The sequence below is a fragment of the Nipponia nippon genome, unplaced genomic scaffold (assembly GCF_047370975.1).
Source record: "Nipponia nippon isolate SJK-2023a ecotype South Korea unplaced genomic scaffold, ASM4737097v1 scaffold_4, whole genome shotgun sequence".
Lineage (NCBI taxonomy): Eukaryota > Metazoa > Chordata > Aves > Pelecaniformes > Threskiornithidae > Nipponia > Nipponia nippon.
The window spans coordinates 26,776,394-26,799,953 of record NW_028262358.1 but is presented as its reverse complement, the minus strand read 5'-3'; the positions used below and the strand labels follow the sequence as shown (position 1 = coordinate 26,799,953).

Genomic DNA, 23,560 nt, shown 5'->3' with positions numbered 1-23,560 from the left:
CCTTCCAAATGTTAAAAAACTGGTACCGATGTGACTCAGACTACAGAGAAAGAAAGGATGCTCAAGCCTTGTCTTCTAACAGTCACTTGCTTTGCGACAGGCAAGCACATAGACAAAGCCACCGCGTACCTCCAGAAACACACCTCTTCCTGGGAGCCACTGGAACAACCTCAGTTCCTTCCTGGAAAAAATATCCCAGGCTTAAGTTTACATACAATACATTATGTCTAAGTCTTCACTGGTTGTAGGCATTTATTTGCAACACAAAAAAAAAAAACGAGTATGAAAAAAATTGTATTTATATTTTATTTTTTTTACAAAAATAAACAATTTGAGAAACAAAAGCACTTTTTTTTTTCCTGACTGTACAAACTACAAAACAGTATGACATTGGTCACTTTAGCACTTACTTTATTGCTTTCACTGAAAGCAAATTCTCTAGACACACCATGCCTGTAAAATGCGTTTCATATAGAATTAAGGCTAGCATTCATTTGCCATTATTAAGGTCATTTACTTCATTCACTCTAAGAATTAGCAAGCGGTGCCTTAGAAAACCAAGGATTTGATGATAAAAAATATGAATAACTGCAAGATAGTCATTAAACTAGTACTGTTCCACCAGCTGGATTGCTTTGCCAGTCTGTCAAAGATGCAGCTTCCTGAACAATTCAAACTCGATTCAACAAAAGTCTTAAGCACAGGCTTAATTGTAAGCATATGCTTAGGCCTATCCCTATTCAGCAAAGCATTCGGCACTTGGGTAAGTCCCTACCCTTTCAGTAGGACTATTCATATGCTTATGTGATTTGCTAGACCTGCAAAATGGCTCTTTTAAATTAAAAATGAAACTTTATGATAACATTGGAAGCAAAAATGAAAATTAGCTACAGTCTTGCAATTCTAAACATAACCAATTCCTTCCTTTGACAAATACGCCGGCATTGCATATTTGATAGCTTTAACGCAAATGCTGATTGTCTTCAGAAACGTTTGCTATTCAGCTTACAAACTGATATGCTTCACTTACTCTGTTGTGATTGTACATGCCCAAATAAATATCAGCACGGAGGATACAGGCTTCCCACAGAAATGATCAACTTTCACCCCTGTGCACACATGCACAGGTCAGAAACATTACACTAACCTTGGTTAGAAAATCCAGAGCTGCCAGCTGATTTATAACCAAAATTATACCCTAACAGTGTATCATATCTTGTATTTTGCTTTGTTTTAAAAAAAATCACATTTTCAAAATGTCGTTTTATTGCACATTCATCCTGGTCATGCAGGTTATTTCTTTAAAGTTTTGTTTAGCACTCTATAGATTAGAATGAGTAATAGTGCAATTATCTCTCCGGCCATAGCCGCCTTATACCTAACAGCTGCCTATATTTATACACAAACAGCCCTTGTCACTCACGCGTCAGACTGAGCCACTTTAGGTGTCAGTCTGTCACCTTCACATATGTTATCTTGTCAGGATCAGGCATGATATGATTTGAGGCCATCTTGAAGAAGACAAGCTGCCGACCTGCACCAAATAGGAAAAGGGGGGCGGGAAAGAAAAAAAGTTATTTAGAAGTGATGAGCAAAAGGTTGCAAACTTCAAAATATTGACATTTCATATTCTTCTTCAACCTGTGCATTCTTTGGGCAACCCAAGAGTGAACTCTTTCTTAACCTCACCTGGTATAAAACTGAGATGCTTAAAACGACACCGAATCTCCCCTGCCTTCAGTAGGTTTACTCTTATCTAATTACGGTCAAGATACCGCTGCGCACAGCTAACACAGTAAATGAAGGAAAGGTCTGAAGAGTCTAATACAAATTTCACACGGCCTTAAAAAAATGTATTTCAAGACTCTCCCACTGATAAAAACAGGCTTGGGTCCAGGGCATTCCTTTGATTGTATAGGAGCAGAATCATCTTTGCGTGCTTGAATCTTTGCAAAACTCATCAGTGCAATGTATGTTAAACGTGACTTTCTCTGAAATAGCTCTTGCTGATCACTTCATAGCTCCGGGTTTTAAACAAGCTGGAACAAGGTTTCTACTCCTCATACAAAGAGCACCAGCAAGCGCTAACAGCCTGGGCAGCGTAAGGCACCTGCCACACACACATCCACGGCCAGCGAGGTCTGAATTTGGTGACGTTTCACTCAGCGGTATTTGTGGCAGCTGCAGCACAGTTCTTGTATCTCCCCGTGCCTACTGACCTGACATCTTGTTCACACCCCGGCCTCTCGATGAGTACCTGCCATCCCGCGGACCCGCAGTGTCATTGCCTTTCCTTGGAGCAGAGGCCACGGAGAGATTTTCCACAGCTAGTCAACCTCTGCCTTCCCTCTCTCTAAACTCCAGAAAAATCAAATGCTATTTACTCCCAGCCTGCCTCTCTAGGGGGCTCCCATAACACTGTTTTTCTTAAAAAGTAGCACACGGCAAATGGGATGCCTCAACAGTAGTTGCTCAGTAGAGCAAATTTCCATGCTGCAGATTTCAGGGAGTTGAGTGCTCATGCATCAGGAACAGCATGGTAAAGGGAATGATAAGTAAGGCTAGAAATACTGCTACTGTGCCTCATTTGCTTTTATTATTATAATCCAAGACAGAAGCTGCTCTAAAGTTCCTATGAATTTCCCTGTGCCATAATAATTATTTTTTTAGTATATTAATTAACTTCAATAGTCTGACTATAAATAGTCTGACATGATGACCTAGTAGTCACTGGTTAGCCACAGGCAAGGTTAACATAGTTTTTTCTAGGTTCCATGGAAGTCTCTATTCAAACCTCTCAGAAGCACAAGAAATGCAGAAAGCCGTAGCAGTATGCTGCCTAAAACACTCTGAAACGTATGAACTGTCTGAAGATGCTACTCATTTGTGATGCTCTCAGAGCTGGGGACCTGCTGGGCATGTATATAGGCCTGGCTTTGGCGTGTATTTACGTTGCTCAACTAAGCACAACTAAAGCACCCAACTGCACACAGGGTAAATTTTGACTTTAAGGTGAAGACATCTTGTGATCGCAGATGTACAGACAGAAAGCTGAGCCTCAGAGCCTAAATAACCTGCCACACTGAAGTCTGTGGCAGAGCAAGGACTTCAGTCAGCTTTTCTTAGGTTTGGCTAGCACCAGCCACCCTTCCTCTCACGGAGCCGACCTGGCCCTAGCAATTGCAAGTAGGGAGACAGCCCTGTACGTCTGGAGATGACACACAGAAGAAAAAACTCACCCCGACTTCAGTGTGGGTTTTATCTCAGGGGAAGATTACAGAAGAACACGGATTTGGCCCACTGCACCTTCTAGGCATAAACATGTCTTTTTTCTTTACCCTCCAAGGGGTGCAGCGTGGTGAGGGGAACACGGCAAGCTGAGCTGGCTGGGGCCAGCCGTGGGGCATGCAGCGAAGGGGCATGGGGTTGGGAGCCGACTGTGGCATTCAGCTCTTCGAACCCCTCAGCCACTGTGGAGCTGCAGCTACCTCAGATTTTTAGCAGAGACTTGTAACATTTTTGTTTCTCAGATTGCTCTAGAGTTGCCTGAAATAGGCGCAAGTCTGGTGCAGAAGCAGCGAGCCAGGGCCAATTCTCCGCTTGATGTCAATCGGCACTGACTGCCTGCCTTCAGGGGAACCACACGGGGACTGCCAGGCCCACAGACCTCTTGGAAAATGCATTTCTCTTTTCAACAAGTGTATGCTGTTAGACAAGAAAATGAGTTGTGGTAGAAAATGGGATTTTCCCCTGGAAGTTCTACTTACTTCTACTTCTACCTCTACTTCTACTTCTATCTGGTTCTTCTTCTAACCCTCCCTCCTCACTGCCCTTTAGCCAAAGCCCTACTGCTAGACGCACAGTGTTCCCACCAGAGGCAGGGCACCTCTGACGCCAGCCGGGAAGTCCCGGCTAGATGCACGGGAGAACCTGTTTGGTTTTGTGTCAAACCGCAACAACCATATGGATTGGAAAGATTTATTTAAATCCAGATGTTGGACCACATCCTGCGCATTTAGCTGCGGAAACAGGTCACAGGCTTTTGTTGTTGTTTCTGCTGCTGCGTTTTAAAATAAAATTTCAGCCCCCACGGTTTGGAGACGCATGATCCATGTACTGTGGCCCTCTGGTGCCAGCTCCTTTGAGCCTGCCTGCAGGTTCCTGCTCCCCCGACAGCAGGCAAAGAGAAGCCCCACCAAAAATCAAACCACCTCGGCTGGAGCTTCAGAAACTTCGAGCTGCTGCTGGTGGCTCCCACAGCCTGGCGCAGCACACTCCCCAAACTGCATTAAAACACTTAAAGCAGCCAGAATACGTGGCTCGGATGCTGTTTCTGTGCAGCAGCAGCCGCGACCTACCTGTCCAAGTCGTCTGGTTCATTAAGACGAAAGCTTTGCACTGGGAGTAGCTGTCACAGATCTCGATGGCTTCGTTGACATCGAACACGGAAAGGAGGCAGCCCTTATGATGGTAAGATGGCCAGCATCTGTAGTTTTCATCAGGAATAAAAGCTTCAGGCACCCGTCTGTACTCTGCAAATAACCACAGCAAAGCAATCATTTTGAAACCTCTAGCAAACTGCTTGTTTTTAACAGGCAAGGTTTCCTGTAACAGCTTAGGAGTGGGATATATGACGGAAAAGGTGACGGGCTAGACTGTACCAGCCCTGGTTTACTCCCAAACGTGTTTATAGCTCTGCACCTTACTTTCCTTTTCCTTTCCTCCTTTCTTCTCCTCACCTTTTTTTCCAGAAAGCGTCTGTAAATAAACAGTCTGTGCACAAAACCCTTTCCCCTTCCCCACTGCGTAGGCGAGGCTTTGGTTTTATTAGGAGTTTTACAGGAAGAATGTCCCATTGAATAAACAGCATCCACTTGAATGAACTGACTCACTGTCCTACTTCTTAACAGTGAGTGGGATTGTCGGGGTGAGACCCGACCAGGCGTTCCCAGCCCTCCCTCTCCCTCAGAAGAGCATGCTATTTTCCTCTGGCCCCTTTAGAGAAGGAAGAAAAGACAGGCTTTTAATTAAGCAAACTTTTTTTGCTTGCTCAGATTAGCACAAAAGGGGAGTCACTTGATGGGCCCCCGAAGAGAAGGAAAAAAAAAAGTAGCAGGAGCATGTCAGCGTGGTCCTCGCCCAGCGCCTCCGTGCTGCCCTGCCGATTACTCCTCTCCCTTGGCTGCCGTTCAGTCTCACTTGCCTTTATGTGCTGCCTCTTGTTCTCTGTTCACAGCTCCTCTCGCTTTCCCAGCCGCTGACGGGGGTTTCTCCAGTGAATGCATCAGCAAATTCAACTATTCATTTATAAACATTTCTATTTAGCGTCCAGACGCACAAATTGACGGTTCCCCCTTGTCTCTCCCCCCCACATCCTATTCAAAAAAATAAATAACATTCTATATTTCTTCTAATTGTATCTATTATGGAAACCAGAGCTCCCGGCCCTGACTCACAGCCTATTCTTAAGTCACTTTGGTTCAGGCATTTTCTGCCTGACATCGCAGATTCAGCTTGCTAATATTTCAGGCAGCACATTGTACGAACACCACTGAATCAGAGCCGAGTGCGTCTACTACTCTAAACCGCCAGTATTTCAACTGGGAAAAAGAAGCACACATCCACGAGTGCTCGTTCACACCACACAGTCTGAAATAGTGGGAAACAAATGCAGTAAATGCATTCTTTTTTTTAAGCCTGGCTCATTAAAACTAGCATAAGAAACATTCACAAACAGGAAGCAAAATCAGGGCTGATCATGTCCTACTTAAATCAAAGGCAAAAAAGTTTTCATTAATTCAGAAAATGCAGACTCATGCACATGAAGAAAAAAAACCAAAACAAATCAAAACGTAGTTTCACGTTACAAATGGTCATTTCTCCATCAAATATATATATATATACATTTATTCTGAAGAGACGTCAGAGCATAAATCAAACTGCTACTGGCTAGATAGGTAAAGTCTCTTTTTTTTTTTTAATTTCTGTATCAACTGTACAGTGTAACAATAATTGAATGTAACTGAATAATATTCTTTTATCTCTGTATGGTAACTGCTGAGTATTGACTTGTACCTCACAGCCAAGGTCTGTAAAATGGTGTGTGCAAATGAGATGCAAAAAAATCAATTCACCGTTGTCGGCACCATATGCAACTATCTGTATCAGTGTGCGTGCCATGTTCACTGGATATAAAATGTGACTATTCACAACTTTCCTTTGCATGGCTACAGAAGTGCCACCTACCACTGCACCGCGCAAACCCCCACGCCACAGAGGACGTTCACAGAATGACGGCACTTGCTGCAGCAGCAGCAGATGAAGCATCTGCCGGATTCACCGCGTCAGCGGGGAGCATGCCCCGGCCCTTCCCGCAGGTGCCCTCGGAGCCTGCCGAGCTCTGCGCCGGGGCCGGGAGGGAGCTGCGGCATCCCTCAGCACGCTGTCAGGGCGCTAAGCGGAGCAGCCCCACATCATGTCATGTATTTTTCTCCATGCAAGGCAGGAGCCCATCTGGAAGACCCTTATTTTGAATTATCATTCCATTTTTAAACTCTTCTGCACACAGATACGCCTCTTAATATGTTTATAGCACTTTCTTTCTTCTCAACATTGTTCCCACTACAGCTGCCAGGGGTTAGGCTCTCGGCTGATGTAAACAGGTTTCAAAAGAGCAGCAGTGATTTACGTGACCTGAGGCTCTGTCAGAGGTAGGAGATAAAGTTCTCCCTTTCCATTGACTTCTTCAAGGCGATCGAGCCTGGTAAATCATTTGGGCAGCTTGGACATATTAATCGACAGAGTTGGGCCAGCAATAACTGTGATGGTGATGGTGAGGTCCTGGTTTGCGGGTGCAAGAGAGGATGGAAACCCCCACGCCAGTACTTAGGGTGGTCTCACCACGCAGCAGAGCCCTGTGGCTCTCCCTGCTCTCCTTGCTGCTCCCCGCCAGTTCCTACGTGAGGGAAGCCACCACCATCTGCAACGACTCATGGGAACAGGGTAGCATAACAGGTACACAGCAGCGCGACCGACATGCAAAGAGCATTTTCCTTGGCTGGGAGATCATCGAGCGCCAGACAGGTGAAAATACAGCCACTGGAGTCTAAGTGAAAGCACAGAGTCACAGGGGCTCCACAAAGGCAGCTTCTGGCAGCTCCCCTGAACGGGCACAGACCGCTGAATGGCTGCAGTGTGGGGATGTGAGCCCCTTGCCTATGCTGCCTGCAGGGAGGGGAGTGGGATGCAGCGAGGGGGACAGGCAGGAAGGCAGCCCCTCTCCCCGCCTGCAGGGCGGGCAGCAGGGCTGGTTGCCCAGGAGCGCCTTCCCCCAGGAGCATCCCGATGGGAAGGTGGCCACGAGGAGCAGAAAGTGGGACATGCAACGGCCCTGCACCCTGGCTTACGCTCCCAAACCAGCGAGGCGCTCCCGCCGCCCCGGGAAGCCAACACGGGATCTCCTCTTAAATTATCACAGCTAGAACTGATCAGAAATTTACTGCAACACCAACCAACCGCTGGTCTGAGGAAACTGCATTTCTCTCCAAAACTCACTTTATCTCGAGCAGAGCAAGGTAGCTGCCTTCCCTGTTTGCATGGTGAAGGCAAATATCCCTGGAATCTCTTGTTTACACAGCGACAAATTAGGGAGCTGACCCCTTAGCCCTTATTTGTACAAGCTGTGAAGAAAGGCACTCTCTCACAGGACCTAGAAGGACGCTCCTGAAGGATGCCCCTCCATCGAGATGTGCTCCAGCATTGCCATCAACCCCAGGCCGCAGGAGAGATGGGCTTCCCCTGCACCTTTAAATGATTATCTTGGTCACTACAGTGCAGTTACTTGCTTAATTAAGCAATACTCCACTGGTTTAAAGACAGCTCCAGCTCAGTTTTTTTGTCCTGCCAAGACCTGAAACTTGCTTAAATGGAGTCCATGGAATTTGAGGGCTCACGGCAGTAAATCACATCATAAAAAGGTCAAAGTTCTGGTCGATTTCCAGACTAATGGTGTTTAAAACCAATAAATACTTGCCTAATACTATAAATGCAGCCATAAATTTACACTTTTGCGTAGCTTAACAGAAAGTACGTAAAGTCTATCAAGGTAATGGCAAGGAACAGATCAGAGAAATGCAAGACGCTCCTGTCAGTATCGCAATGGAAAAAGAATCCTTTTCTCCATCTACTGATTTTGTGAGGATTGAAGCAAATACGTGTAATGCAGTAAGCCTGATCTTGATGCCACTTATGAGAGGTTTATTCCAGCTTAACATATGGGAGACGATTTGCTGCTCACAGTTAAACAAATAAATCCTACTAGGAAACATCTTTCCTGCCCCGTAAACATTTTGAAACTTCAAAACATCTTGCTATGCTGAATCTGGGCAATCCTCAAAAGTTTTGTTTTGCCATATTTTTAATAGCTTTAAAATATTTTTACAAGTTTGCTCCGGTCAATCAAAATATGCTGTTTCAATTAGGCCAAAATCTTCTTAGGAGTTTCTTACAGTGCTAGCCAGCCCCCCCAGCAGCTATGGCAATTTTTCAAACAAGCATCTTCTCATGACAGGTAAGAGAGGCATCTTTAAAAGCAACCTGCAGCACCACTGACCCGGGCAAGAGCTACAAAAGAAAGTCAATGCTTTAAAATCTTGTTCTAAATTTTTTCCATCAAAAATCACCTATGTTGTTCCAAAGCCGACTACAATCTATAAACATGCTCATTTTGCCTGTACTAGACTGAATCATATAAATAACTCCAGAAGTATATAATAAACTATGTGAAAGCCGCCTGTGGTTTCCCCCTTTTAGCTTGTTTGAATCACCCTAAATCTGACTTTAATCAGTCCTAATGACCGTTTATTTCAGCCACAGCAGCCAGATTGCATTTTTACTACCAACTACAGCTACTCGTTGGAAATTTGCCCAGTTCTCTTTTCTAGTTATCACCTGCCAATGCACCATGGGTCAATGACACAGACGCAGTAATGTTCATCCTTGAGAGAAAAATCATGTTGCTCCTTTTCCTCCCTCCTCTTTTCCTCCACTCTCAAAGGAACACTGGCAGTCGACTCTGAATTTGCTTTTAATTGCTTTGCTTACAAGTAAGCAGAAAGAGCCTGATCTTGCCAATCTCAGCAAAAAGTGGTATTGAGCAGTGTTTTGCTCTACAAACAGTCCCCACCGATTCCCAGGGAGCTTATGGAGAACAGAATCGGATCCCAAATAGACAATAATACACTTATGGTTTTAGTACGCTTCATTTTATGCTGAAATTTTCTGCATGCTTCAATACCTCACATTTAAACATGCTTCTGACAACGAGCCTCGCAAGCCTGTATGCACAGTTGCGCTACGGAAAGCTATTTTTTGGTATGTCTGAGAAAATGACATGCTAGGCCTATCCCGCGCGTCTCTGCTTTCAATCATTGCTGACGAATCCCAACTGTCTGGAAGGACAGACAGGCCTGGCAGGACACGGGTTTGCCGTCAGACCGGGAGATAGCCCTGCTTCTCGGGTGAGTATTTCCGTCCTTTGGCTGTTTCCCGCGTGCAGGCTGGAAACGAAGTAAGGCTTGCCTCTTTTTATATGCTTCTATTGTGCTTACAGTAGAGCCATATTTAAATCGGTATGCAGGCTGTCACCGAAACACAAATAAATAAGGAGGAGAACGACATGTTCCCTTACATTTTATTCCCGTTAACACGACACAGCTGGAGTGTTTTTCTTGCCTCGTGCCCCACGTCCCAGGGCCGCTCACCGGGCTGCGGAGCTGCTCTGCACCCACGGCCACCTCTGCAGTGCACGCCGATTTACTGAAGGCAACTAGCCCAAACCAGTGCCACAGATGCTTGTAAGCTGCATCTGGCCCACTCGCACATAAAAACAATGGTGCTGATGATGGACGAGTCGAAAGGTGTCTAGGGTCACGTGTGCGGGGTATTTAAGCTTAAAGACAGATGCCTACAGGATTTGTAAAAGACACTCGGTGACTTCTTTAGTGTTCTTGAAAGAAGCTGAGGACCTAACCCATCAGCAGAAGGCGTTTTGCTCTACACTGCCAAGTTGGCCCTAGAGAAGTTAAGCGACAGCAGAACACGTTGCTCAGTGAATAGGGCATATGGTTTGCACAACGGCGGACGTACGTGTGAGCAACAACCAACGGGTTGCTATACAGCCCCACTGTATTTCCAGTGCTGTATGGCTGCAAAGGAACCTGCTCCTCTGTTCCTCCGTGTGCTGGGATTGCCTGGCTGCTGATGCGAAAGCTCTCTGTGCCAGGCAGGGTGTAGGGGGAGACTTTCTGCCCACGCTTGCAGCCCTGTGCACCTTTCCCCCTCAGCCTTCCCCCAAAGCAGCCTTGACGTCCCTGGGAAAGAAACATCAAATGCACAAGTGCCAGATAAAGCAGGAATCTGGGCTGCAGAAAGTTCCCAGCTGAGCCTTCAAGCGCCTTCAGCAGCATACTTTTAGCCTTCGCATGGTGGCCAGCCGTAGGATATACAAAGCACCTCAAACAATATTCCGGCAACCTTGCAAAATTTCTCTCTTGCACATACACACGTGCACAAACGTTGCACACCCCCCACCCTGATTTCAATAATTCTTGGGCGGATTTACAATTTCCTAAGCAGGTTGCTATAGTGACCCTGCAGAATATTTTTTCAAAACATTGTTGTAGTGTAAATGTTTACATACAGCATAATCCTGCCAAATTGTCTTAAGACAAAGGAAAACATGAAGCGTCTTTGCTTTATGTCCAGGCTTCCAGCTTTTTTAGCACTGAGAATGTACTTTCAACTAACAGCAGCAGCTAATTATGCCTTTCTGTGGGCTTGCACACCCTCAGGCCTAATAATGGGTCATCTATTAGCTTTAATGAATAACAAAGCTATCGGATTTACTAGTGTTAGCTGATTTCACGCATTTCTGAGTAAATTCTGAGTTAACTGAAGGGCTGGGGCTTAGCTCAAGGCCCAGACACCCAGTTGGTACAAATCAGTGTCACTTGATGGAAGTAATAAAAATGTTGATGCTGGGGCAGGACGTTACTGATGAACATCAGTAAATTTTTCTTGTAGTCTTTGTAATCTGGATAATTAATGGAACGATTTAATAATTTTTAGATAACATATGTCAGAAAAAAATACATGGTTCCTGTTTTAATTCACATTCTTCTGGATTCCAGCAAGACAGAGCACCAGTCAACGGAATATATAAGTATTTGCTCATTGTGTTTTAAACACTGTAATGTTCCTATATCAACATTAACAGTAGTGTGATTTATGATTACAGAACACATACATAGCTATCGAATGTCTCCCGTGCCTCTACTCTGTTTCTAAGATACTAAAGCAAAGTCCAGAGCATAATATAATTTACAGCACTATAAAATCTTTTACAACTGAAGCACAGTGAAAGCTTAATATCCAAGACCTTCTGTAATATGACTATGTCATCTTGTTAAAACTTTATTTATGGGAACACTAGGGTTGACAAGAACTTTCTTCATGTCACTTCCCTACTGATTATCAATATCACCTTTCTCACTTCATGGTGTTCATAGGAGGAGGTCTTCCTTTCAAAAACATAGGTTCAGATAGATAACAGACTGTTTCCTCAAAGTTTATGTTCTAGTTACGGCCTTAGATCACTTGCCCAAGATCATGATCTCTTCTTTCCTAGTACGAATGTACAATGCTCTATCCACGACAACAGATAATTCAAAGCATTCAGACCTAAGACAAATTCTGAAGCACCATTACCTGAACTTTCTGTGGTTTCTTTTCCCAAAAAAACAAACCAAACCAAAATCTTACGATTCTTGGATCTGAATTCTCCTCCAGTTCTGCTGTCAGGATTTCAAAATACATCATACACCAGAAAGGCCTTATTTTGTCACAACCCTTTAGATGCCAGAGGAGACTGGCACTGTTAATTCTTGTCATTTCTACTGCTTAAGAGAGCAAAAATCTTGGGACCCCATCACCTCATGAGACTTCCATCATCTGAGCAAAAGCGACGCAAACTTGTGCCTGCCCAATCTTGGCACAAAGGTGTACGAATGCGAAGCTCTGATTAACTCCGATCTGGCCTGAGAACGAAACCATCATCTCTAGTTTTATCTTAACTTAGCACTGGGTTGGAAAACACTCTCCTTGAACTTTGATTATGCTGTAGAGCAAGGCAAAAAAGGTTAAAAAAAATCCAACAATCTTAAAAGTATTTTTCCTCTGCTTTCAGAGAGCCACACAGTGTCTTTCTAAACCTCAAATAGGGCCAAAGCAAGACCTCAGCTGACAGCTTGGGAAAGTATCACAGTTGTCCCTTTTCACACCCATCTCTCCCTCCATCACCCACCACAAGTTACACAAATTATTCGATCTGCTCAGCATTTCAGCCCTGGTTTCACTGGTCAGGACGCCAGGTCAGCTGGGAACGTCCTGCCAGCGGGAAGAGGTTGATCACTTGGACACCAGTCCTTTCCAGCACCACGATCACCCTCTCCTGCAACTTCACCGTACTGCGGGAGAATTTCTCACTCCATAACCTCTGGATAATTTCTAATTAATAATTTCTAATTCCATAATCTCTGGACTGAGAATATTAAAAATTAATTCTAGCATGGTATTACCAATTAAATACTGGTTGAGGAAGGAACGTGTTCAGAATAAAAGTGATATGAATGAGTAGGTAGGCATATTTTCACCCTCAAGATATAACTTCTTCATACTTTTCTGGCAAGGAAAGGGAATCTTAAAATAGAAATAAACTACAGCCCCTTTTCTGTTTGGTTAAAGTAGCCTTAGAACAAACAAGAAACAGGCCTGCACATCTTAAAGGCATGGCAGCTAAGTCTGAAAACACATCTCATCTAAGTGTAATTTCCACTAAGAGATCTGATTCCTCAGGCTTGCCATTGGTTGAGAACATTTTCCTATCAAGGAATTCAATATTACATTCACGGTCTTTAATGTAAACTGACCAAATATGTTATACAAAGCATCCACAGATTTTCATCATCTTTGCTCACGCTGTCGAGTGCCTAAGTCCGTGAGCAGTGTCCTACAAATAAAAAGGGCTCCTTGCACAGAAAGGCATTACTAACCGTGAACACGGGTAGCGGATTCTGCGTTATATTATCCAGGACTCTACAGAATTAAACTAACACAAAAATGTGTAATTATTACAGTAGCCAAATACACGTATAGCTCTGCTCTATATTAGTAGAAACCTGCACTGTTACATTTACTACCACGGTCCTAAGCTTCAGTCACCGAGATTCTTTATAAACATGACAGCCCTCTAAAATTCAAAACTTCATCTTGTCCCGATACAGCAGTTAAATCTGGAATCAACCAGCATCGCAGAAAAACTTCAGCCCTCCTGGCACTTCTTCAACAAAGAACATGTTTGTACTATTGATTGTACTGCTGAAAATAATTTTGCTGTGTTGACAGGCCTCACTCAGCACAGATTGTAATGAAAAGCTGAAAATTAGAAAGTTAAATGAACACCTGCAACAATTTTCCTGCCAATTTTACAACAAAATAAATATTGAATTATTCTGATAAGTGGGTCAAATTCATCCTTGGTGTCATGGCCCTTTGAGGTTAACAGCGCTACGACAGGCGTGAATTTGGCTCCTGTGTCTTTTTCACAGAGCAAATGCTTCACTGAACTTTTCAAACGCCCTGTGCCAACATTCATCTCCCTTCAGAACCCATCTTTCCCTCTTTACTGAGCTTTTGCAGCAAAGCCATAATTTTCCTATCAACTTGCAGTCAGTTACGTTGACAGTTTGACATGAATATTGTACGTACAAGAAATAATTTGCAAAACAGCTTTTTCAATTGTTAGACTTAACAGTCATTTCCATCATACATAATCTTCTTTGACGTGTATAATTCCACAAGCTATCCTTCCGGGAAGAATATGCATCCCGCTGTATCATAGCTGCTTAATAGCTTTTTACATACCTGTGGTGCTGCAGAGACTTTATGAAAAAGATACTATTATGCAGCTTGGTTTTCATCCTGTCCTTTTTTTTTCTTTTTTATTCTATTGCTAGCAGAAGCTGAGGGACACATTATTTTTTTCTTGCAAAGCAAGCAAAAATTTTATTTTTCCAATCTACAAGTGCTTATGTAGCAAGAAATTCCTGTAAGTCCCAGGAAATCCACGGAGGGTTACAGCATCTTGATTAGATTCCCCCCAACTCGTGTTTGGGGAGGTTCTGATACTCCAACAGCAGAGAATTGTGTGGACGTGATGAAAAACATTTTCTGCAGATCTGCTACGGAGAGCAACACTCTGTTGGGTTTCCTTATCCCCATTACAGTCTGCTCACACCTGTGGATGTCCAGCTACCTCATTTAGTGAGAAGGGCTTCAGAAGACACCCAGGAAGCAAAAAGCAGCCAAAAGATTATCATGTGAATGGTTTCAAGGGCCATTGATCCCTGTTTTCGGGACATTTGCCCTTTCAAACTGCAAATATAAGTCAAAGCAGAGTCTCCGATTTTAAATTTCGAGAAAGACTACTTTACCAGCTTTTGGCATCCGCGTCGTGTTCTGTAGGTACTCTCCACTCTTATACAGATTCAGAACTCTCTCTAGCTGAGCAGCCGTCTCATCTATTCCCCACTGAAGTTCTCCTTTAAAAGCACAGAAAAAGAACGAGTTAGATGAGAAGCAACCTGCACAGGACAAAACGAGATTGCATTCAAATAAAGCCCTAACCTTCAGAGCCCAGCGGTGCCCTGCTCTACAACGGCGTTGTGATGTGGACGTGAAGTCCATGAGTTACTACAAATTGGGTTTCATACCTGACATGAGCCAGGCTTGTCAAAGGCTGGCTCGTCCAGCTGGGAACCCCAGGCCTGCGGGCAGAAAACACGGCGGTGAGCTCCCCACGAGGGACGAACTTTAGCCAATATAGGGAACTCCAATGGCTTTGCTTGTTAATTAGCTATAGCCCAGCATCATTAACTTCCCCGTTGAATACACAGTACAAGGTATAAAACCCCTAGAACGACGCACCAAAAACCCTCAAATCAGATTTACATGCACATGCAACTACTCTTGTCCCAAAGGCACTGCCTCGGTAAATACTAAAGATCTATGCTAATGTCACTTGCCTCTGGCTTCTGAGGTAGAGAAGCACCACTGGTACCACTGGCAATGGGAAAGTATCCTGTTTTTATCATCAAAATTCCCCTTGCCAGAGACAGGGGCTCCTCCAGATCCCACAAGGAATTGCATTCTGATGCAGTTCACCCCCAGTGAACTATTGCAGTGAACATAAAAGTAGCATCCCCCACATCCCAAATGTGATAGTCACACTAAAAAAGGAAATACTTGGCATTACCATGTTTATTGCAATTACCTGTTGCATTGACTATCTTATCCAGTAATGGTCTCAGTGAGGATGGAGCACTGTGTGGAAGAAGATACGTAAAAAAAAACCTGCAATGGAAAAGAAACCCATATTGAAAAATTTTTTAAAAAGAGTTTACAAATGTCTGGTAACTACTGAACAACATAAGGAATAAAATTCCTATTGCTTATAAGCCACTGACCTATTCAGGAAATATAATCATATTCTATAGTCAAATAAATATATAGCTGAGACTATTCATACAGCTGTCTGGCATACCTAGACCATGCTGTTATATACAAGGCTGCCTTGTAACTACGTGTAAATGTTCCATTAATACAGAAATTTGCTATGAAGCCCCGTGGATTGTGACTATTTGCAAAGATGTCTGTACTTTAACAAACTAAAAGGATGCCATCAACCCAGAAGTCTTGGGTTTTTTTCAGACCTTGAAAGTGCATAAATCAAATTTCTGCTCGTTTCAAATAACTGAAAGCCTTCTTCTATTGTTTTAATGCCACTGCAATTCAGAATGTCTTCTCTCTTCTCATCATTGATCTAAATTCAGGATGCATTCATGTAGATATTCATCGATGGATGTATAATCTCCATTTTAGCATTTTCAATTACAAAAGAAAAAAACAACAGGTCTTTACCATCACTTGAAGTACACTTAATTTTCACATTGTGCCTTTAAATTTCTATTACTCTGCCAATATTACTACCCACTGCAAACTCAGTGTCATAGCAACCCAAGACGGAGAGGGACAGTTCAGGATCTGACAATATAAACGGAACTATCAGACGTAAATATTAGGTAACGAGCAGAACAGGAACACAAGGGGGAAATTGCCCTGCTTTACATCTAACCTGCAAAGCAAAGCAAACGCTTTTTCATATACAGAGACCACATTGTCAAACGGAAACCTCCAGGGACTCATGCTCAGGAGGGAGACTAGCAGACGTCTCACATAAGCACAAATTAAAAAATTAAGTTACTGATAGCAAAAATTGATCATAGGCACAAGTACTATTGAGCTGACATATTCCACTTACACAATGAATATTTCCTTGAGATTTTAACTCCCTTTTTCATCCCTTACAAAAACAGTACTTACGATTTTCCCAAGTGGGATTATCCCCAGGTAGGTTTTCTTAGCGATGAGTATGAAACAGCCAATATAACTACATACAGAAATCTAAAGAGCAGCATAACATTTGTAATGAAAAATTCGTCTGGTAAATTTTACCTCACTTTTTTTGCTTAGAGATTATCTATAAAGCAGAGTCTGACTGATTGTGAATAGTTCTTTGCAAAAATTCAGTAGCTGTCATTTGCTAAATGCTGGATGGATGAGAGTCAAAGAGGTTATTGTTTTTCCGTGGCTCCAGAAATATACGACTTGTTCTAATGCAAACACCCATATGTGAAATTCTGACATGTAGAGACACTGGCGCCTGCACAACTTAATTGCAGGAACATTTGTTATTCATCGATTGCAGGACCAGTGGCATCCCTTGTGATCTGCGTAACGCAGATTGTCAGATCCTTTTACGTTTGTTCCTACAGCCTTTTTTTTCCTTTCTTTTTGAGAACTATCTGATCTTAATTTCAGAATTGTCAATGATGGAGAATTCATCTCAGCCATTGGTTAATAGTTCAAAATTTTCATTCTCCTTACTTTTAAAACTGTCCAGTGCTTTGAAAATTGTTCCTCCAAACATCTGGAGGAAAACCCATAGAGACACATTTGTGACAGAAGGTACCCATCTGAAAGGCAAGATGGGCCAGTTCTTGTATGGTAGAGTTTTTTCCAAAATGTTTTCTCTCCTTTAATTATTTACCTCATAAAGAAACCAGCTAGATAGGCTAATTACGCTTTCAAGGCTAGGGCCTGCTATATTTTGAAACTGCAAGGGGTTTATGCACTGTTTGACATATTGCTGCTTTTGACTTCTACCTAACAGCACGAGCAACCCTTTCCTCTCTAACTCTACAGCAACAGAGTGCATCCACAAAAACATGGAATTTCATTGCCTGTGCCTAATGAACTGAAGATTCAGCCTTCCAAGACAAGTGCACAGAGTTTGTTGCTAACGCCTTAGCACGGGTGGTCGCAGCCCACTATAGCATGAATCTGCTGTTGAACAAAAACCCGCTGTCTCTATCGAATTAAGCAAAAGCAGGGGCTGAAAACACTGGGGCACTGTGCGTGGGCTACACACTGGTGCGGTTCAAAGGCAATATTAAGAACTGTAATAAAAAAAAGACTGCTTCCTTCAGTGAGACCAGCAACCTGCCGCAAGCCCGCCACACCGCAGACATACCCCCACTTATGACCAAGATGGATGGGTGCCTATTAAAGGTTTCTTACCCAGACTAGTAAAACGGTCTTAACCAAAAGCTAGCAAGCTAAGCAGGATCTTTAAGCCAAGCAAATGGAAATGGAAAATTTTGCAGGACACACTAAAAACTGCGCTGCACAACTGCAGATGGCTGTCATGTGGTGCAGCCCATTTCAGTGTGGTCAGCTAATGCAACACACATGCTGGTGAGCACCCTGGGACCAAAGCAGAAGACTCTCTTTGGAGCAGCCTCTCCTCGATGTGGTCTGGCAGGCAGTGAATGGCATGATACTTGAAAGGAAAGTCTGAGAAATGAGCACACCATTATGGCATTGCTTTGAGATCCTCCATCCTCCTATCTGGATCAGGCAAGGCGGCCGCCCGCCCCAGCAGCGCCCATCAGCCGGAGCGGCAGCGGCAGAAGGAGTGCAGCACTGAGCTGCGGCTCCCAGCTCCCCGGAGAGCAGCGACACGGCTCCCCCAGCATCCCGCGCAGCCCTCTGAGGGGAGCAATGGCCGACGGGGGAGAGCTGAGACCACAAACACAAAGCCGTGGCCCAGAAGGGCTCCACTGTAAATTCGGAGAAATCCTTAAAATCAAATTTGGAAGACGGATGCGTCGGCTGAACGCTTTCTTCAGCGTGGCCAACTGGTCCAGCGTGACCCGTCACCTACGTGTCCCCCATGACGGGCATGGCACCGCCGCGAAGCGGGAGCAGCACCGGGAGCCAGTCCCCCAGCGCCTGCCCATGCAGAGACCCATGGGCTGTGGGCAGAGGGGAGGGGGGCAAAAGGGAGCACCCCTTGCTTTCAAAGGTTTGGGATTACGCCCCAGGTCATCAGCAACTGAGGGCCTCAGTGGCCCCGTGACTGCACCAGGAACTGTTATCACCCTACCGAGGCAGGCTCCGTGGAGGCAGGGAGCATTGAGCCGGAGTGCAGGATGACAGCTGAGCTCTAACTCTGCCTCCGAAGCCAGCCCTTTCCTCAGCCGGTGGTGGAGAACACGATGTCCCCTCTTAACTCACACCAAAGAAGAGCTGCCTGAATTGTCTCACCGCAGAGCTGATGGGCCCCCATCTCCACGGGTGCCTCTGTTTCACTCCTATGAAAATCTCTACTTGTGTGAAGAATTCAGTGGAATGAAATCCATGTAAAATTAGACTAGAAGTGGTGAATCACACTCAAAGCATGCAAAACATTTCCAAAGTTATAAATGTTATGTATTTTCACAAGTGAAACAATTATTCATGGCCTCACTTACTCTTGGGTAATGGTTCTGAGACAATACGTACTCGCTGATGTGAATAACTATAGAGGATGCTGGAGACTTTTGGCCTACTCTTAATTCTCTTTTACCTTATCCAATCATATACCTGTAGGCATTGTAGAGATTCCTCTTTTCGTTCATACTCTGACACCGTCCCTCAACAGAACAGGGCAGGGTGAAGTTCCTTGCAGGAAATTCCATAAAGCAGTCGCTGTTACTGGTGCAAGAGCTCTCCTCAATGCTGGCATCGTCCAGGTCTGTCACCTTCAGTTCCCCATCCACGATCACAAACTGCCGAGGGCGAAAATCCAGTAATGTCACGGAGCCAAGAGGAGAATGAGCCAAATAATGCAGAAGCCGAACTAAGCTGAGACATATCTGAAATGCAAAAACATGGGTACCTTGCGTTATTTTCTCAGTACAAAGTATATAAATGAAAATACTTTAGCTGAAGACATATTCATAAATATATGACTTAATATAAGCATTATAACTTATCCTCAGAACTGAATGTTGCAATTAAGGTATTTTTCAAAAGATTAACATAGTTCACTGTAAAACCCTTAGAGACTTGAAACAAAAATAAGCTGCTTTACCAGTGCTTTCCCACACTATTCTTGAAGCAGAGCTCATTGTTGCTATTCTTACTTTTAACAGAAATAAAAGCATTAACTTTTAATAACACGTTACACACAGCCCTTGACCATGCAGCCTGATTCTGCTCTTTTACAAACTCCAGGTCTGGAAGTTTTGGCCGGACTGCCCTGCGCCCGCGCCTGGAGCTCCAACTGCAGACGGTGTCCGTATTGCCTCTGTACCGATCCCATCTTTCAACTGCTTTTATAATTATTTTCCACTGATTTCTCTTTTGTTTGCCTTTTTCCAGGGGAGAAGGAAGCAAATTCCCAGAAAGAGGAGCTCCACAGCTCCTCCATAACTCTTCACCGTGCCTCAGGGTAAGCATATATATCCATCTACCTTGGTGGACCCTGATGTGCCACTCTGAGGCTGGGGTGGGAGCTCTGTGCTGATGCTGCACTTTACAATTGCACGTTAGAAACCTGAATAACTATTACTAGACAGCAAACTCGATGAACATTGACCTCAGTCCCCTTACCAAAGTGCTCTTTTCAATTCATGCATTCCTTTAGAGTCCGCTACGTAACGTATGAAGGCAAATGTAGCATTAATATGAACGCAGTTAAATACTGGAATTTTTATTCTATGTATTAAATTAATAACAGGTCTTACTCAGTCTAGCAAGCTTTTTATTGTTTATATATAATCTTTGTTTTCTGTCCAAATACACTGTTAAGGCCACGTGTATTGAAGTAGCCAAATCCAAATTCAGTCTCAGGGCATAAACCGTATAATCAGGGGAGCACCTAAACGCGTCCTTCGTAAGAAAGCTGAGCATGTCTGAAGTTATCTCTCACAGACCCTTCCCCTATGGGACATTAGGACTCTCACACTTCTATAATCATTCTCCTGCTTGACCAGACTAGAACGTTTTAGTCCTACTTATAGGATACCACAGTTCACACGGAGATGCCTGTAGGCGTAGATGAACGCAGGCCTGGTTATGGGACACCAGACTTGACCACCCTTTCCTCCCTCCGGAAGGACACAGGATTCATGTACATGCCATCCTGCAATATGCTGTATATAAAAGGCACATCCAGCCCAAACTAACCTATAATACACGTATCTTCAATTGCCAATCAACGCAGAATTTAGCCTGAATAAAAACACAGGTTGTCATCTGAAATTACTGCCTTTTCTCAAACGCCAAAAAGCCCCTGCTCCTACACTGGCAGCCTCTGTGACCAGGCTGAGCCCCGATGGGCTGCTGCCCTGCATACCTGCTGCCAGGCAAATGCCCCTGGACGACAAGCTTTAAGCACACAGATGAAGGCTTTGCTCAGTATCACACACCCCTGCTGAGCGCAGAGGTGCTGATCTGGGGAGCGAGCTTACTGCTGAGTCCTTCAACGCAAGGAAATTATTTGTAGGAATAAGGGCAAATATTTATGCAGCCATTTTCAGGACCAGACCACAAACAAGCCTCACATATCAAGAAGATACGGTTTTATTTCCTCCTCCTCTGTGTTAGTTGCCTCCTAGAGAAGCTAACGAGCATGACATTGTTTAAGATGTCGTTACAGCAGTCACAGGAATGTTTCATCAGTAATTCCACCTTTGTGGATCAGCTCAGCACCTTCATCTAATTCTTCATCTCCCTTTCCAATTGCTCACTCAAAAATGTCCATGCTGGACGGAAACTTCCCTGTTTATTACCCATAATCTAACATATCTCTTGGTCATTTACTTTGTACGTAGTTGCCATCACAGCCCATTATTTGCATTCCCTGGATCAGATGAGCCGAAGACAGGTCCTGTATTTCGGGAGCCGTGACGAATACCTCTACCACTTATTAAGACCGTACTTCTTTCAGGAAAAGGGAGCTGAAGCTGAGTGCAAGGAATACACTTACTCCATCTCTATTAATAAAATAAACTCTGCCAGGGAACATTCCTGGGCACAGAAACTTAATCCCACACGCACACTCGCCAGCACGGTCTCTGCCCGGGTCTGAGCGGGACCAGGGCTGCTCTCCTGCGCGGTCCCCAGACACCATCCAGAAGGCAGCACGGCCCAGGGACCGCTTCCGACGGGCCTCCTGCACGCAGCCACAGGCCTGCGGAGCGTCCGGGAATTCAATAGTACAGGCACGGGCTGCACCTTGCTGGTTCGCCTCCGAGATCAGTCAGGCGCACTTTTAGTTTTCTGGTACAGATGTAGCCATGCAATCCAACGTGTTTCAGATGAAGACTGCTGCCGCCTTGCAACATCTTAGGGAGTTAACCGCAGCCGACGACACATCCCGATATACACTGAGCGAGACAGCGCTGTCTTGATCAAAGCATTGCTGCAGTCTGGCTTCATTTCGGACAAATTAAGTGGGACCTTCGTGCTCCTGGTAAATTGCCAACGCGGTGGACAACCTGGGTTTGAGATCTGTGTACATTTATTTCACTCTTTCCCCAGTAAAAGGCGAACAGAGCAGGAAGCAGTAGAAAACAATTATAAAACCAACCTACGATAAGGATCAGGAGAGAAATGTAACATCCTTCTATTGTTTAAATCCCAGTTGCAGAGCACAACGCTCAACGCCAAAAATCCTGGGCCTCGAGCTTTAGCAAGTAAGAAATGTTTGAAGATATCACGTAAAAAGCATACAACCGGCTACCATTAGATAACATCTACAGACAAAATAGCACAATATCTTAAACACTGCAGAAAGGGAGTGCTAAATGTTGTTTCTAAACCAAGATGTAATCATAAGCAAAGCGAACGTTTAATAAATGTGAATCGCACTGCATAGTACATAACCCTTGCTTCATGCTTGATGGTATTTTGTATTCATCGCTCCCTTAAAAGTCCTTTTAAAACAGTTGTTACTCACTCGAAATCTGTCTTCCCAGGAAGTCTGTAAAAGCTGAATCATCTCTAAAGGCGAGCCTAGTTCAGTGATGGTCGTCAGCGTGTCTGGGATGTCATTGCTATCTTGGTAACAATAGCCATAGAGCTGAAAAAAATTACAACCAGGCAATATCAGTGTAATGTATCTCGGCACGCTTTTACATTTCTCCATGGATGAGGTGCAAGGGAGCATTTCTTACAAGGCTCTGAGCTCTGCACATTGTATTGCCTTGAAGTGCCCCCCCCCAATAGCTTTTGTATCCTCTCATTTGAGTGACGCTCCATTGAAACTCCCAAATTAGCTAGCAGAGGCTCTTGTGGGCATCACACAGCACACGGCCAGTGAAGTGCCCCCTGCATACCCCTCTGTACAGGATCTTGTACCAATGAATGTTTACAAGAAAAAAAAAAAAATAAAATATCCATGAATGCAGAAACAGAATTCTACCTGAGGAAAAGTAGTTTAGCCTATGCAATACTTGGCTAAGTAAGACTGATTTTCTGCTTAAAAGAGACCGCAAAGTAGCTTTTAATTACATTGCCCATAGGACTACTGTTTGTGCATTGAGTGGCAATGTGTATTTCAATGACACGGTGGCTTGAAAAGCAATTGAAATGCCAAAACTTATCTTTTACCAGCCAGAAATTGCCTCTCACTATATTTGATGGACTTTTGCGTACAGTACTGTTAAAGAACAGCAAATACTTCAAACTATTATCTGCCCGTAGCTTCTTCAGTTTAAAAGCATTTAAATGGCAATTTCGGCCATGCTCCAGCTCCTTCTTGTATTTGGTTTCCAAGGACATTTGAATGATTAATTTTCGCTTGCACAAATAATTGCACAAGAAGAATATTTAAAGACTGTGGAGAAGAGATGTCTTGCTTTATATGGAGTGGGACAATGTCTGACAGGGCTGGGGGACAGGCTTTTACAAACTCCCTGCCAAGCCCTGGCAGAGAGGCAGTTCAATGAGCTTGCAAAGGATCTGATTGCAACTTTCCGGCCCGAACAGCATGCACATGAAATAAAATTAAAAGTAATCTCTGCCCCCAGTCAAATAAACCATACAGTAACAGGGT

General features: G+C 44.1%; 1 protein-coding gene across 1 annotated transcript in view; it reads right to left on the bottom strand.

Annotated features, from left to right (window-relative positions):
• Positions 1-327: 327 nt before the first annotated feature.
• PKDCC (protein kinase domain containing, cytoplasmic) overlaps positions 328-23,560 on the bottom strand; it is a 37,119-nt gene continuing 13,886 nt past the window's right edge. The window contains exons 2-7 of the mRNA XM_087777084.1: positions 22,463-22,585; positions 19,102-19,373; positions 15,389-15,468; positions 14,550-14,657; positions 4,359-4,532; positions 328-1,534 (exon numbers count right to left, since the gene is read on the bottom strand). Of these exons, the coding sequence (XP_087633210.1) occupies positions 1,449-1,534; positions 4,359-4,532; positions 14,550-14,657; positions 15,389-15,468; positions 19,102-19,373; positions 22,463-22,585 (843 nt within the window). The 3' untranslated portion in view covers positions 328-1,448. The remainder of the gene's footprint in view (positions 1,535-4,358; positions 4,533-14,549; positions 14,658-15,388; positions 15,469-19,101; positions 19,374-22,462; positions 22,586-23,560) is intronic.